The 14,433-nt window shown below is 41.8% G+C and overlaps 1 protein-coding gene across 1 annotated transcript in view; it reads right to left on the bottom strand.

The window, feature by feature from the left end:
* The window catches only part of LOC120064276 (carbohydrate sulfotransferase 11-like), a 29,215-nt gene extending 15,205 nt beyond the window's left edge, over positions 1-14,010 (bottom strand). Inside the window, exon 1 of the mRNA XM_039014736.1 lies at positions 13,473-14,010. Coding sequence (XP_038870664.1) covers positions 13,473-13,566 — 94 coding nt within the window. The 5' untranslated portion in view covers positions 13,567-14,010. The remainder of the gene's footprint in view (positions 1-13,472) is intronic.
* Between the last annotated feature and the right edge of the window lie 423 nt (positions 14,011-14,433).

The raw sequence follows: 14,433 nt of genomic DNA, 5'->3' as shown, positions 1-14,433 counted from the left end.
TGTGACCCCAATCAGAGACTTAATATAGCCACAAATCCAGTTGAGTCACAGGGACACCAGAAAGACTCACCCATGTGTAATTTGTTACATACTGTACACACTACTACACACCTGAGGGTCATTAAACACTAACAAACAGGTGCACACCCAAACGACATCCCATACAACACTTACCGACAGGTTGTCATAGAAGCACACAGAGAAGAGGGAGGATATTTTAGGTCAAACCAGGCCTCAAAAAGGACTGTGCATCCATTCAGACTACTACTGTATCTTTTACTATAGCTCTCTCCTAAACATACAATGCAGCAACACTACTGAAAACAGCACTCCTTTATGGGAGCAGAGGAGGAGGTGGAAGGAAGTATGAGAGGGGAAAAAGGGCGAAACTTTGCTTGCAATCATAGAAAACCAAGAGAGCAGATGGAGGATAAACAGCGGTAGGCAAGCCTCTGGGACTACTTTAGAGTTACTTTAAGAAACATGACGTGGCATTTAGATTGTTGTGATTTAGGCTGTTGTCGTAGCCTCTGTTTCGTATGCTGTTGCTCATGTGATGTTCTATTTAAAAAAATGGTTGGTGGTGCAAACATGCAATTTACAGTGTTTGAGTTAGATGGTAAAAAATGTCACATTTGTCAGACAGTGTGGGTTGACAAGAAACCTTCACATCGGAATTGAGAGAGACAAAGAGTCACAGACATGGTCTCTCGAGACAGGGGAGGGTTGGTGAGGGTGCAGCCAGACAGGGCATGGCTGAGATAATTGTCTGTGTTTCAGTACCATCAAGCACGACTTCAGAAATCTGACATCATAAATGGCATAGGAAACCACCAATTTATTCCTTAATGTTACTGTACAAGAATGGAGTATTCACCTACTGAGAATAATTTGATCAAGACTTCCAGTAACTAATTAAAAACTAAATATTACTGGGATTGAATATAAAAGTATGAAAAGGATAAAACAAACTGATGTGTCACTCTGACCAAATGAGTGGAACACACAAACACACACTGCAACCCACACTAAGGAGGTCAACAGGACCAACTCAGTCACCATACAGTACACCAGTCTGGTGGAAAGATTTAGACTGGAGAGACTACAACTGGTGGCATAGTCTTCCTATGTACCCAACTGTCCGCTGACCCAACCACCGTAGTTTGGTCTAAAATTGTCACATCTACTCCTGCTACGGCACTCAACGTCACCAGTCTACTAACCACCGGTCCTGTCAACCCATCATTACGCTCACCTGGCAACCATCATTACATACACCTGCGCCCCATCATGAGGCACACCTGGACATTATTACTACCTGATTACTTCCCCTTTATCTAGCACTCCGTTGTATCACCCATTAGGTAGTATTGTTTCCTGTTTTCATGTTTAGACGCGACTCCTGTTTTTGTATTCAGTCCATGTTCGTTCCTATTAAACTCACAGACTGCACCTGCTTTCTGACTCCCTGCGTCTCCGTTACAAAAATGTAACATTCTCGTACTAGTCACTACTGTTGGGTTCGGATAATATGACATATACTTATTCAAGTCACTGAGGAAGAGAGGGTAATGTATAATGGTTTACATTATGTCAGGATATGTTATTGTTAGACATCGGGCATCCTATGGGAGGGATCCTCTTTGAGAAGAGACACAGTCTGGTACCAATCACCATGACAGCCTTGAGTTGGGGAGGAGTGAGCACTTTGGGGTAGAGGTCAGGTCAGATGAAGTGAGGAAGAACAGATATCACAAAGGTTCTGTCTAGTAACAGAGATGCGTTGTCTGTTCAGATGTGTAGGAGGAGACTCAGCCTAGGAGGAAGGGTTAAATATCAGTGCTTGTGTGGAAATGTCTTTGTCTAATGCAGCTGTATTGATCCTCTGGGAAGAATAAACTTGGGTTAAGCTTTCAGTGTCCGTTGAGTTTTACTCTGAAAATTTGAACCTAACACTACCCACTGGGCACAGGCGTCATTTCAACGTCTAGTTTTGGTTTACATTCGGTTTAGTCGTCAACTAACGTGAATTCAACAACAAAAACGACCACGTGATTGGATTTAGGTTAAATGTTGTGTGAAATAACGACGAAATTCCCTTACGTTGATGACTTTTTTCAAACCCAATCAGTTCCACGTTAATTCAACATCACATACATTTTTTGTGTTCAAATGACCTGGAAACAATGTTTATTGAACCAGTTTTTACCCAGCGGGTAGTGCTTGATTCAAGCAGTTTGTGCAGTCTACTCACTACACACCAGAGATCCATCAGCACATGACTTCAAGAGGACATCGACATTCAGGAAAGATGTTTATACAGTCATCCCATATGTTTCTATATGTTCAGCTCTTTTGGCAAACGCAAGACAGTGTTTATGTTAAGTTTAAGGACATTGCAAACAGCTGAAGCACATACTGTAACCGTGCCATAACATTTTCAGGAAACACTTATCGTCTAGCCGTATAAAGGCCATCTGGTGGGTTTTTAGTCCTTGCATCAAGACATTGAAAAAGGTATAGGGCTACATATACACAGATGACATTTTACACAGTCATTCCCAGCTCGTTAGACCTGTCCACCTTCTTTCAGTATACCCGATTTGAATATATTATCCCCTGCTTTAACGACCTCCACTGTTCAAGTCAATATGACTGGTACTAACTCAGCCCTGTTAAGGCCGTAAAAGCAGTCGGTCTCTGTCAAGTTCAAAGAGAAAGAGAGGGCCTCTTCTGACAGTGATCTGACATGTTTCAACTCTGGAGTAAAGCTATACGGAGGCACCTCTCAAACCTGTCAAAAAGAATTGAGGAGACTTTCTACCTGCGAAGTTACGACCGTCATACATTTGTATCACTGTATACATTTGTATCGCTTGAATTTTCTTATTCCACTTTACAATTGACTGCAAAACTTGAGATGTGATTTTACGGCATAAAAGACGCTGACACACGCAGTGTTTGACACTTGGCAAACTAGCATTTTCGACATTTTGTCCGTTTTTCTTTACTGGGAGAATTCACAATTCATATTCTTTAATGGAAGAGAACTGGTTTACAATTTTAAGTGGCATCTGTATGTTGACCCAACGCTAGCCTCGATTTCAGGAGTATGGGAGTATGGTAACGTGAGACTAACCCGATGCAAATGACTATCCATTTCATCCGTTTTAAGAGGTCACTTTAAAAGCTTTGCTATAACTTTCACACATAAGTTATTGAAAGGCAGCTATTGCATGAGTCACTTCTACCTTGACTGGGATGTAATAGCTACTGTGAAAGACGATGAAGAGGTTGTAGTTCATTACAGAGGAGCAATGACAACAGGGTAAGATAGAAATGGTCCTATAACAGTTAGGATCAGCTTGATCTCCCTCTTTAAGTAAAGGACGCACCGTGGCTGCATTCTAAGCACAGGGAACCTCCCCAGAGAGGAGAGACATCACACAGAGAAAATAGAAACATACATTGTGGTATGTTTATTTGTATTTAACCTTTATTTAACTAGGCAAGTCAATTAAGATAACGTTCTTATTTACAATTTGCCTACCAAGGCAAAAGGCCTCCTGTGGGGACGAGGTCTGGGATAAAAAAAAAGAAGAAGAAAAGTAGGACAAAACACACATCACGACAAAAGAGGCACCACAACATTACATAAAGAGAGACGTAAGACAACACAACAATGGTAGCAGCAAAACAATTGTAGCAACACAACATGACAACAACACTACATGGCAGCAACACAACATGGTAGCAGTACAAACATAGTACAAACATTGTTAGGCACCGACAACAGCATGAAGGGCAAAAAGGTAGAGACATTCTTCTTACCGAACCCCATGACCTTTGTTCTGGAGGTGTTCAGAACAAGGTTAAGAGCAGAGAAAGCTTTGGCCATGTCAATAAATATAGCAGCAATATTGCTTAGAGTCAAGTGCAGTGGTGACATAATTTAGGACCTTTAAGGTTGCAGTGACACATCCATAACCTGAGTGGAAACCAGACTGGATACCAGAGAGAATACTAGAGACATCAATAAAGCAAGTCCGTTGATTATTGACAAGTTTTTCAAATACTTTTGCCAAACAGGGCAAAATAGAAATAGGCCTATAACAGCTTGATCTCCCCTTTTAAATAAAGAACGCAATGTGGCTGCCTTCCAAGCAATGGGAACCTCCCCAGAGAGGATAGACAGGTTAAAAAGGTCATAGGCTCGGCGATGATAGGGGCAGCAAACTTAAAGAAGAAAGGATCTAAACCATCAGACCCAGATGTTTTTTTTTAGGGTCAACTTTTAAGGAGCTCCTTTAGCACATCAGACTCAGTGACCGCCTGAAGGGAGAAGCTGTTTAGCGGGTCAGGGGAAAAAGAGGGAGGAGCATCAGGGTTAGTCACATTAGAAGGGGTGGGAGATGAGGAAGTGTTGGACGGGCAAGGAGACGTGGCTGAGTCAAATAGGAATCCTGACTTAATGAAGTGTTGATTAATGAGCTCAGCCACAGTAAATACCAGATTATCAACATTAAGTGACATGGGCAGCTGTGAGGAGCAGAGTTTATTCTCAAGGTATTTCACAGTTTTCCAGAACTTCTTGGGGTTAGACCCACAGAGAGAGAACTGCTCCTTTAAGTGGAGCGGTTCGAGAATTTCAAGTTCCTCGGTCTCCAAATCACTAAGGACATAAAATGGTCCACTCACACACGTACAGTCATGAGGTTGAAAAGGTTTGGAATGGGCCCTCAAATCCTCAAAAAGTTATATTGCTGCACCATTGAGAGCATTTTGACTGATTGCATCACTGCTTGGTATGGCAACTGCACCGCCCTCGACCACATGGTGCTACAGAGGGTAGTGTATACAGCCCAGTACATCACTGGGGCCGAGATCCCAGCCATCCAGGACCTCTATATCAGACAGTGTCAAAGGAAATTCCGGAAAATCGTTAAAGACTCCAGCCACCCAAGTTACAGACTGTTGTCTTTGCTTCCGCATGGCAAGCAGTACCAGTGCATCAAGTCTGACACCAACAGGCTCCTGAACAGCTTCTATTCCCAAGTCACAAGACTGCTAAATAGATAACAGAATGGCTAAACAGGCCATCTGACTTGACCCTTGTGTTCAATTTGTATCTTGGACTGTCTCTGTAGACACTCACAGGACTCTACACACTCACGCACACTGACACTCCAACACACACATAACATGCACACACATTTATACTAACTACACTCACATGCAATCATCATTTACGCTGCTGCTACTCTGTTTATCATATATCCTGATGCCTAGTCACTGTATCCCTACACATACAGTATCTAACTCGATCGATCCAGTATCCCTGCACAATGGAAATATGGTATTGAAAGTGACCCTGTATATAGCTTCTTACTTTCTCGTGTTCTTATTTCTTACATTTATTTTGTCATTTTGTTCTACCTTATGTTATTTTTAGTGATACATTAATATTGATTACCGCAATGTTGGGTTTAGAGCTTGCAACAAAGGCAATTCACTATACTTGTGCACGTGACATTAAAACTTGAAACCAGGTGCCCCATGTCTGTAAATGGCACAACCCAACGTGCTGTGGCTGGATTAACCCAAAAGGCATACATTCTAAAAGAGGGAGGAAAGTGACACCTAACTGCAGTGTGGATTAACTTAAACACACACACACTGACAGAAGAGGAAAGGCTGGGTGCATCAAGAATCCAGCAGAGTAAGACTGCCACGCAATCAAACCTTTCCCTGCAACAAGGATGAGGGAGAATTAAGAATAGGTGCCTTGTGCGTGTGCACGGTATATACTCTAGGAGTCCTGATGTAATATGCCAAATAAGATATAGCGTAAAGAATGGCTAAAGAAAAATGTTTTGTTTCTTAGCATTCATGCTATCACATCGAATGGACTGGCTCCGATAACTTAATCTTGTCCGATCCCAATCCAATCAACCAATAGCATGCCATCGCAATATTTATAACGCTGTTGAACTCCAAGCTCTATAAATACCCAATAGGCTAAGCAGCATTAAATCCAATTTGATGATGCTGCTGTGACATGAGTCAGGAGTGACTTTGTAGAGATACACCGTATAACCAGGAAGCAACGTGTGCAGCAGGGTCAAGGAGGGGAAATGCTATATGCACACTCCTGATCTGCAAACCAATATTTAATTTAAGAATTGGTTAAAAATAGGTTAAGGTTAGGGTCATGGTTAAGGGTTTAGTTAAGGTTAGGGTTATTTAAGGGTCAGGGACAGTTTTAGGGTTACGTGACAGCCACTGTGGTCTACAAGGCTGTTTCTGCATTACATGGTAGTTCCACCAAGGATAAAGGCAATTGAATACCACTTTTGTAAAATGAATAGAGTATAGAGGGAAAATGTATGTGTGTGTGGCAAGGAAAAAGTAAAAAGGACGATGTGTGTGTCTCTCTCTCTCCACGCCCGTGTGAGACTCGGCAAGTCTGAATGCCAAGCGACTTGTGAACAATGAACACACTCACACTCTCCATGCCACAGCCAGGCATGCCGGAAATATATACTGTAGACCACTGAAGCTGGGGATAACCTATAAACTATGCACTTCCAGGAGGTAGGGGGAGGGAAAGAGTATGAGAAGCAATAGATGCAACTATACATATTAAAACAAGTCTCTAGACTTGCCATCTGCAGTCCATCTGCACTTAACCCAACAGCTACTAAGTTGGCAAGCTAGATCTGAATAACTGCATGTCAAAATATAATATTAAAAAAAAAAACTTGCTAATGTCTTGCTAACCGATGTCTTGCTAATAGAAATGACATGTTATTTGTGTGGAGAAACAACCATTTCCATGCTGAACAATTGACCTTGTATATACAGTAACTGTCACGGTCGTCATAATGAGGAGACCAAGGCGCAGCGTGATTAGCGAACATACCTCTTTAAAAAAAGAGAGAACACTGAACAGAACAGAACTAAACAAAACAACAAAACGAACCGTGAAGCAATATGGCTAGTGCAGAACAGGCAACTAAACATAGAATACAAAACATAGAATGCCCACCCCAACTCACGCCCTGACCAAACCAAAATAGAGACATACAAAGGATCTCTAAGGTCAGGGCGTGACAGTACTAACTTTCTCAAGTTCTTCTTATTTTTTATTTTATTTCTTGTGTGTTTTTGTTCTACCTTATGTTATTTTTAGTACTACATTGCTATTGATCATTGCATTGTTGGGTTTACAGCTTGCAAGAAAGGCATTTCACTGTACTTGCGCATGACTGTGAAACTTGAAATTATACCGACCAAAAATATAATCGATCCCGCAGGTGAAGAAGCCGGATGTGGAGGTCCTGGGCTGGAGTGGACGTACTGCCAACTTCTCTAAAACGATGTTGGAGGCGGCTTATGGTAGAGAAATTAACATTAAATTATCTGGCAACAGTTCTGGTGGGCATTCCTGCAGTAGCATGCCAATTGCATGCTCCCTCAAAACTTGAGATATCTGTGGTATTGTGTTGTGTGACAAAATTGCACTTTTATTGTCTCCAGCACAAGGTGCACCTGTGTAATGATCCGGCTGTTTGATCAGCTTCTTGATATCACACACCTGTCAGGTGGATGGATTATCTTGGCAAAGGAGAAATGCTCACTAACAGGGATGTAACCAAATTTGTGCACAACATTTGAGAAATATGTTTTTTGTGCGTATGGAACATTTCTGGGATCTTTTATTTCAGCTCATGAAACATGGGACCAACACTTACATTGCGTTTATATTTTTGTTCAGTATAGAAGACCATTTAAAGGTTACTTTCTCTACAGACATAGCTTTACCATTTGTGGGCCAATCACAACGACAAAAATAATGTTGATGCTTAAATAATGTTGATGATAAAAAAGGTGTTGCCAGTGCCACTGTTGTCAATGGAGCCAACTGGTACAGTAATAGAGAGAGAACGGGTCCCCAAAGGGCAATTTTGTCACTTTGGCCTGGCCCTTGCCTAGCGTGTGCCAAGGTGTGGGGGCATTTTGTGGTGAACAGTGATACAGTACATTGATGTATTTCAAACTGTTTAATAAACACATTACAACTTCCGTATGCCACTGTAAGTCAAGGCAGCACACATTTTAAATACGACCACTCCCAAACCTTTGAATTTTTTCCCTAATTAAATGCCAGGAGTACAGGTAACGTCAGTACTATTTTTGAATATACGAAACAGGACCTGGCAGAATGTGACTATAGCTACTGTATTCCAGGAACGAGCAGAGATGACACATTGAATCAATGTGCTCTTAGTTCCTTAACTTCCTGTTGTTATTATTAGGGCCGGGAAGATACCAGTTTCTCTATACTTATTAGTATCGTGGCAAGGAAATAAAACACGAAGTGAATGTAACTTATTTAGGAAAACAGCCATAATGTTGGAAACAGACATCATGTTTGTGTGTGCTGTAGCTTGGAAAATAAATTAAAATGACTGGAAGACATTATGTTGTCTTCCAGTCATTTTAATTTATTTTCCAAGCTACAGCACACAATATTTTACAAACAGCAGGTTTTTAAAGCTTCGTGTTTTCATTTTTGCCATGAAAAAAATTATGCGATACTGGTATTGTCACAGCACTAGTTATTATCATTCTACAACCATGGAAAGTTACACAAAAAATGATTCTGATGAATTAACATTTATTCGGATGGAAACTAATGAGCAATACATTCAGGAGTTTCCCATCCAATTACGGAAGATAAAATGTTTCATTTGCAAGCAATACCAGCCAGCTGCTGAAGATCTAGGCCTAAGTAAAGCCCAAGAATTGCTCATTGTATATGTTGACTGAGTATTGCTCAGAATAAGATCTGCTAGCTAAGTGACAAAAAACGTAACCCAAGTACAGACTTGTCTACCTAATAGAGCCCCACGGGGGGGCCATAGGGAATTTTAGAAATACTTAGGGCTGTGTTTCGTGTAGGCTTACCCTGGCATGATGTTTTAATAACCGTGTAAATCTTTTTAGGACAAGGTGACTTTTATCAATATACAGTATGCGGCTGTATTTACCCCCCCCCAAAATGAAATGCTAATTAGCTGCTAATGTGGCTATCATAAAGAACTACAAATACCATGATGATATGGATGAGACTGCCGAATAGAAGCAATGGTGAGAATCTCTGGATTAACTATCTAATCTTAAATCAATTTAGTAATTAATACATTGGCTACATTTCTTTAAATTTACAGTTCTGTGAACTGTTTTGTGCACGTTTTAAATTGACTAAATACCTGTTAGTAAAGGTGTCAGCTAGAGATGGCGTGCAGGAGCTTTCAAGGACTTGTGGTCTTGCACAATGTCTACTTTGATGCTAATTAGCATTTTTGAATCTGAGAGTAAATAGAGCCAAATATATTGATAAAACTCATCTTGTCTGATTGAGATTTACCTGGTTATCAAAATGTCACGCAAAGGTAAGCCGACACGAAACACAGCCCTTATTTTAAGTGTTTCTAAAATTCCCTATGGGAAAAATGAATCGTGGAAAAACGATTGGAACCATTTCCCTGTTTGACCGCTAGGTTTTATGGGTATTATGACTCATACCGTGGTACTCTATAAAGGTGTTCATAGCACTCAACCAAAAACCCATTTAATGTGAGCTGACCAAGTCCTATTAGTTTACTTGACCAGAACCCATGCTAATCCTCTCTCTTTCCCACTCTCCCTTTCTGGTACAGTAGCAAGAGCTTAGGAGATGCAGAATGTAGAAAGGCCAATGTGTGTTTCTCTTGTCCCTGCCATGAACGCTGCTCTGTGTGGAAATCCCTCGGGGAGCAGGGGCCCCATCCCCCTCCACGGCTCTCCAGGTCTGCCAAAGTGAGGAGCTTTACTGAGAGAGACACTGCTGTGTGGAGGCCGATCCCCCCTGCTGCTGCAATGTATGTGAAGGGTGTTAGTGCACATCCACGGGCACGTGGGTGATGGGGGTTATCTTTTTAACGAGAGTTAGAGTCTTAGGAGAGTGCAAGCAGATGTGGGGCAGGTATCTTCTTGGTCTTTCCCCGAGACACATAGTATGGATTACAGAACAGGTGGGGGCTTATATTGTCTATAGGCAAATTTGTGGGGGTAAAAAGAGTAGCAAGGCTGCTATAGCATCAAAACAGGCTATGGTGTTCCACAAGGAGGGTCATCTTCCAGGCGGTTCTTTGGGTCATCACCAAGGTTTAAGTCTTTAATTGCGTGCCAGGTTGATGACATTGGAAGACCTTACATGCTACGCCCGATCAGGAGACAAGTGTTTCCCTTAGTGAGGAGAACAAGCCTCTCAAAGCGCTCAACGGTGATCTGCGAAATTGCTGAGTCAGCATGGGCAGTCTAGGGGATATAAGGTGACCTTCAGCACAGATCTAGGAACAGTTTTAACGTCAAAGCCAACATTTAGGTGACAGTGCAAAACTGGGGACAAAACAAGAACACAGGGTTGACAGATTACATCCAAATTCCACAAAACTAAATGGAGAGAATTCCCATTGCCATTCCCAGAAGTCTTCTGTGTGAGAAGATAATCCAATCCTACATAGGGATTTGTGCCATGGTGAGAGCAGCTGGAAGTAATAGAGGCCAATTATGAACAAAACCAGAGTGAGCGAAGAAATCCGTGTTCCCGCATCACACAAACTAATCTAATCCTGGAGCGATTGATCTACATAATTGGAGGATGCTGAGCAGGAGGATGCTTGGAGGAGGAAACACATGGAAACCATGTGTTTGATACCATTCCACCCATTCCGCTCCAGCCATTACCCCGAGCCTGTCCTCCCCAATTAAGGTACCACCAACCTCCTGTGTTCTACATGAATATGCAACTGGCAGGGGGAAAAGAACAGTTTGGAACAGCAGGGCTGAACTGAACTGTCATCAATATCCCAAGATGGCTACAGATCTGACGGCAATCTCAGGCAGAACTAATTTCACTTGGCAACCTGAGAGTACCATCGAGATCTGCATGACAGACAGTCAGTCGGTATCTCTTCTGGGACACGTAGTACTAGACTGAAGTCAAACAACAATGACAAACATAGGAGAGACTGGAACATTCCCCAGAACAAAGTTCAAGACACTGTGCTCCTACTCTTCTAAAAGGTAAGACAATGTACAGATTTGTGGCTAAGGATATTTGTATTAGTCTGGGGTACTGCAATTGTTTTTGACACTCGCGTGTTGAGCAGATAAGTATTTTATGACCCCAATGCTCTTGAGTCAAGCCCAGGCAAGGCAGGTATGAGGTGGGGACCAACATCACAGTGTAAGCTGATAGTTGCCCCAAGCACTGATCTACGGCCAGGTTTCCTTAAATCAGCCATAATGATTATGGTTGGGACCAAGATAGGGCAATCAGGCCTCAGATCAGCACTAAATGAGTGAAATCATTGGTTGGAGCCTTGTGTGTCTTCTTTCACCAACCACTTGTAAAACATATATCTGACTTGTACACCACAGAAGCATGCACTGGCTTACAGGGCATATAGAGAGGTTAGTGGTGGAAGGATCCTGGCAGTGTGTCTGTGTTATAGACATAACATTCCATTGAGGTTAAGTGCCACGTATGCTGTCTCACATCTTTTCAAGAGTCGTGTTGTTCCACCAAGGCTTTTGTCGGACCCTCAAGATCCACTGGCTTTCGCTGCAAACCACAAAGGGTATATTGGGTTAAATACACGTTGATTGTAGCGTGGCCACCACAAACACTTTATTCGTGTCTCCTGGGTCAGGGGATCAGAGGCTATAGCCAGCATCTGGTGCAGTCTATGTAATTATTTTCCTTGAACTTGAGAGTGAGGACTGTGCACACAGAATTCCCATTCAGCAAGTGGGAGAAAATGACGCTGCCCTTTTGTAAGTTAAACAATGCTGTCCAGTGTGATATGATACTCTCCCTTTGTTAACATAGTAAGACATTACGTCAGACTGTGGTCTGACAAAACAGACTTAGAAATGGAAATGTTCAAAAGTCTCATCTGCACGCCCGACTGCAACATTTTGAAGCCTATCCAAATTCATTTGGCAAAGGATGCAGATTTTCTTCCCCAGACCTGTGCATCGGTATGATAGTGTGCTCTTTCATGTAGATCTATTGACATCTTGAATGCTCAGGGGCATTTCCTGTTACAGAAAACCATGCATACATTTGTGCTTATGTCATGCTGAAGACCTACAATAAGATGCACCTGTAAAATGCCTTTTGGTTATACATGTAGTAGTGACAAACCCACATTGATTGACCTTAGCTTGAGCAAAACCTTCCATGGCACTATGCTAGATAGAAAGGGAGTCATTTCAACAGCATTTTAAGTTTAGGACTTTGATTTGATAAATGAAATAAGTTCTTTAAAACTAATGTCATAAGTAGAGCAACACGCACCTACAGAGCTCCACAAAGGTGACCATTCTGTACAAAGGTTTTATAAAAAGTCCAAAATGTTACCTTGTAGGACCACATGGACTTAGTATGGTTGGACATGTCTGAATGAGGCAATTGTACGGGCAAAGAGGGACCAATGTGGGGTAGAGGAGAAGGCCGGGTCTCACAGTGAACGGATACACTAACGGCAGCAAACTCACACCACGTTCTTCCACATAGCAGAGGAAACACTGAACCAATCAGGCTGGCAATTAGGGCTTTCCTCCATTCTGCTCCACGTCCCAAAGGGAAACGGAGACAGAGGGTGGGACATGAGGTAAAACATTGCTGAAAGCTGTTGAGAGAGTGGGGTGGAGACACCATACAACAGTAACACGCACTTTAAACATATCTCTGTGGTTTACTCACTGACAGTAAGGCAATGGAGACGTGTTTCTATGGTGTGGTGTAGGTCAAGTCTGCAAAATGACAAACTTTCTCACTGAAGTAGAATTTCTGTTAAGTAAATGGGCATATACACTTTGTACAAAACATTAGGAACACCTTTCTAATTTTGAGTTTTTGTACTGGTCCCCTGTGGGAATCAAACCCACAACCCTGGCGTTGCACCATGCTCTACCAACTGAGCCACATGGGACCAACATCAATAAAGGATTATTGATGTTGGTCAGTCTATGTAATGGAAATAGGTGTTCCTAATGTTTTGTACACTGTGTACACCTCTATCGAGCCTTTTTAAACCCATTATAATGAAAAGTATGAATAAGTGCTGGCATGGAAGCCTGCAGGCTACTTGGCTATCATACATGGTTTGGTTATGACATGCCCCTGCTATCTATTCACACTGTATTAGAACACAGGAGACATTATTATTATTTGTCTAAATACAATGGATTAGTTTTACTCCTAAAATATACAATTTAAGAGTTTTAATAGAGATAAGTTCAAAAGTCACTTTGTATGCAAAACACATGGGAAAACATGCATATTCCATTCCATGTACTGAAATATGACAAATGCACGAATACAGTAAACGGCTTGTGCAGGATATTTGACTCACCTGGTTTCAGGTTGCTGTGAACATAGAATATAACCATTATAAAACACCACAAGCACATTGCAAGAACCATCCGATTAACTTTGGGTTTTCTCATCCTTAATCTTTAGGAACGACAAAGCCGACCCAAGTCCTTCTGTGGTTCATGCGAAAAAGGACCGTTCAACGCTCAAGTAACGTTAGGGATTTGGAGATTCGAGTACATTGCTCGGGTACAGATAGAACCGTCTCTTCTTCAAGTCAAATTGCTGGTTGTTACTTGTGCGATTCATCATTTTGATGTACATCCACGCATATCCTGCGCCGGTGAAAAGTTACAACAGTCCAACCGCAAAAGGAGCGACAGTTACGTGAAGTCAGCAAATAATTAGTTGCAGACACAACTTGCCATACCAGTCGCTCGAGTTCTGAACAAATGTACTGGCCAGGGTAGAAGGCAGTTTATTCGAAATTAAAACGGCAATCGAGTTCTCTTACGACGAAGGGGTTTATATGCCCTTCAGCAAACCTTCAGAGCTTAAGATCTTTCCAAATGTGAGCTTTGCTGTTAACTCTTTACTTTCCAGAAACATGTATGGCACGGGCGACGCTTTGGCTACATACACCCCCAAGCGTTGGAACATTTGGGAAGAAATATGATACGTATTCAATGAACCATTCTGGTATCAATGCAAATCGACGCCTGGTATACAATGTATGATTACAGTGATATTTAGGCTATATAAGGCCTTTTAGAAATCAATCAATATTTGGCATGGGTTTATTGACCCTGCATCTACCAGTAGTGGCTAACTAAACGTTATCAGTAATACAGTAAGATAATGATGCATTCTAGTATATAGTATTACATGGTAGCTAGATACGCTGTTGTGGCGTAATTACAGTCTAGGTACAAATTGTTGCATAGCAGCCTACTTATACTTCTCTTATACCTTCAGCATGTGTATATGTTATCTCTCACCAA

This window comes from Salvelinus namaycush, chromosome 2 (genome assembly GCF_016432855.1).
Source record: "Salvelinus namaycush isolate Seneca chromosome 2, SaNama_1.0, whole genome shotgun sequence".
Classification (NCBI taxonomy): domain Eukaryota; kingdom Metazoa; phylum Chordata; class Actinopteri; order Salmoniformes; family Salmonidae; genus Salvelinus; species Salvelinus namaycush.
Note: the sequence above shows the minus strand (reverse complement) of the source record. Positions and strands in the feature narration are given on the sequence as shown.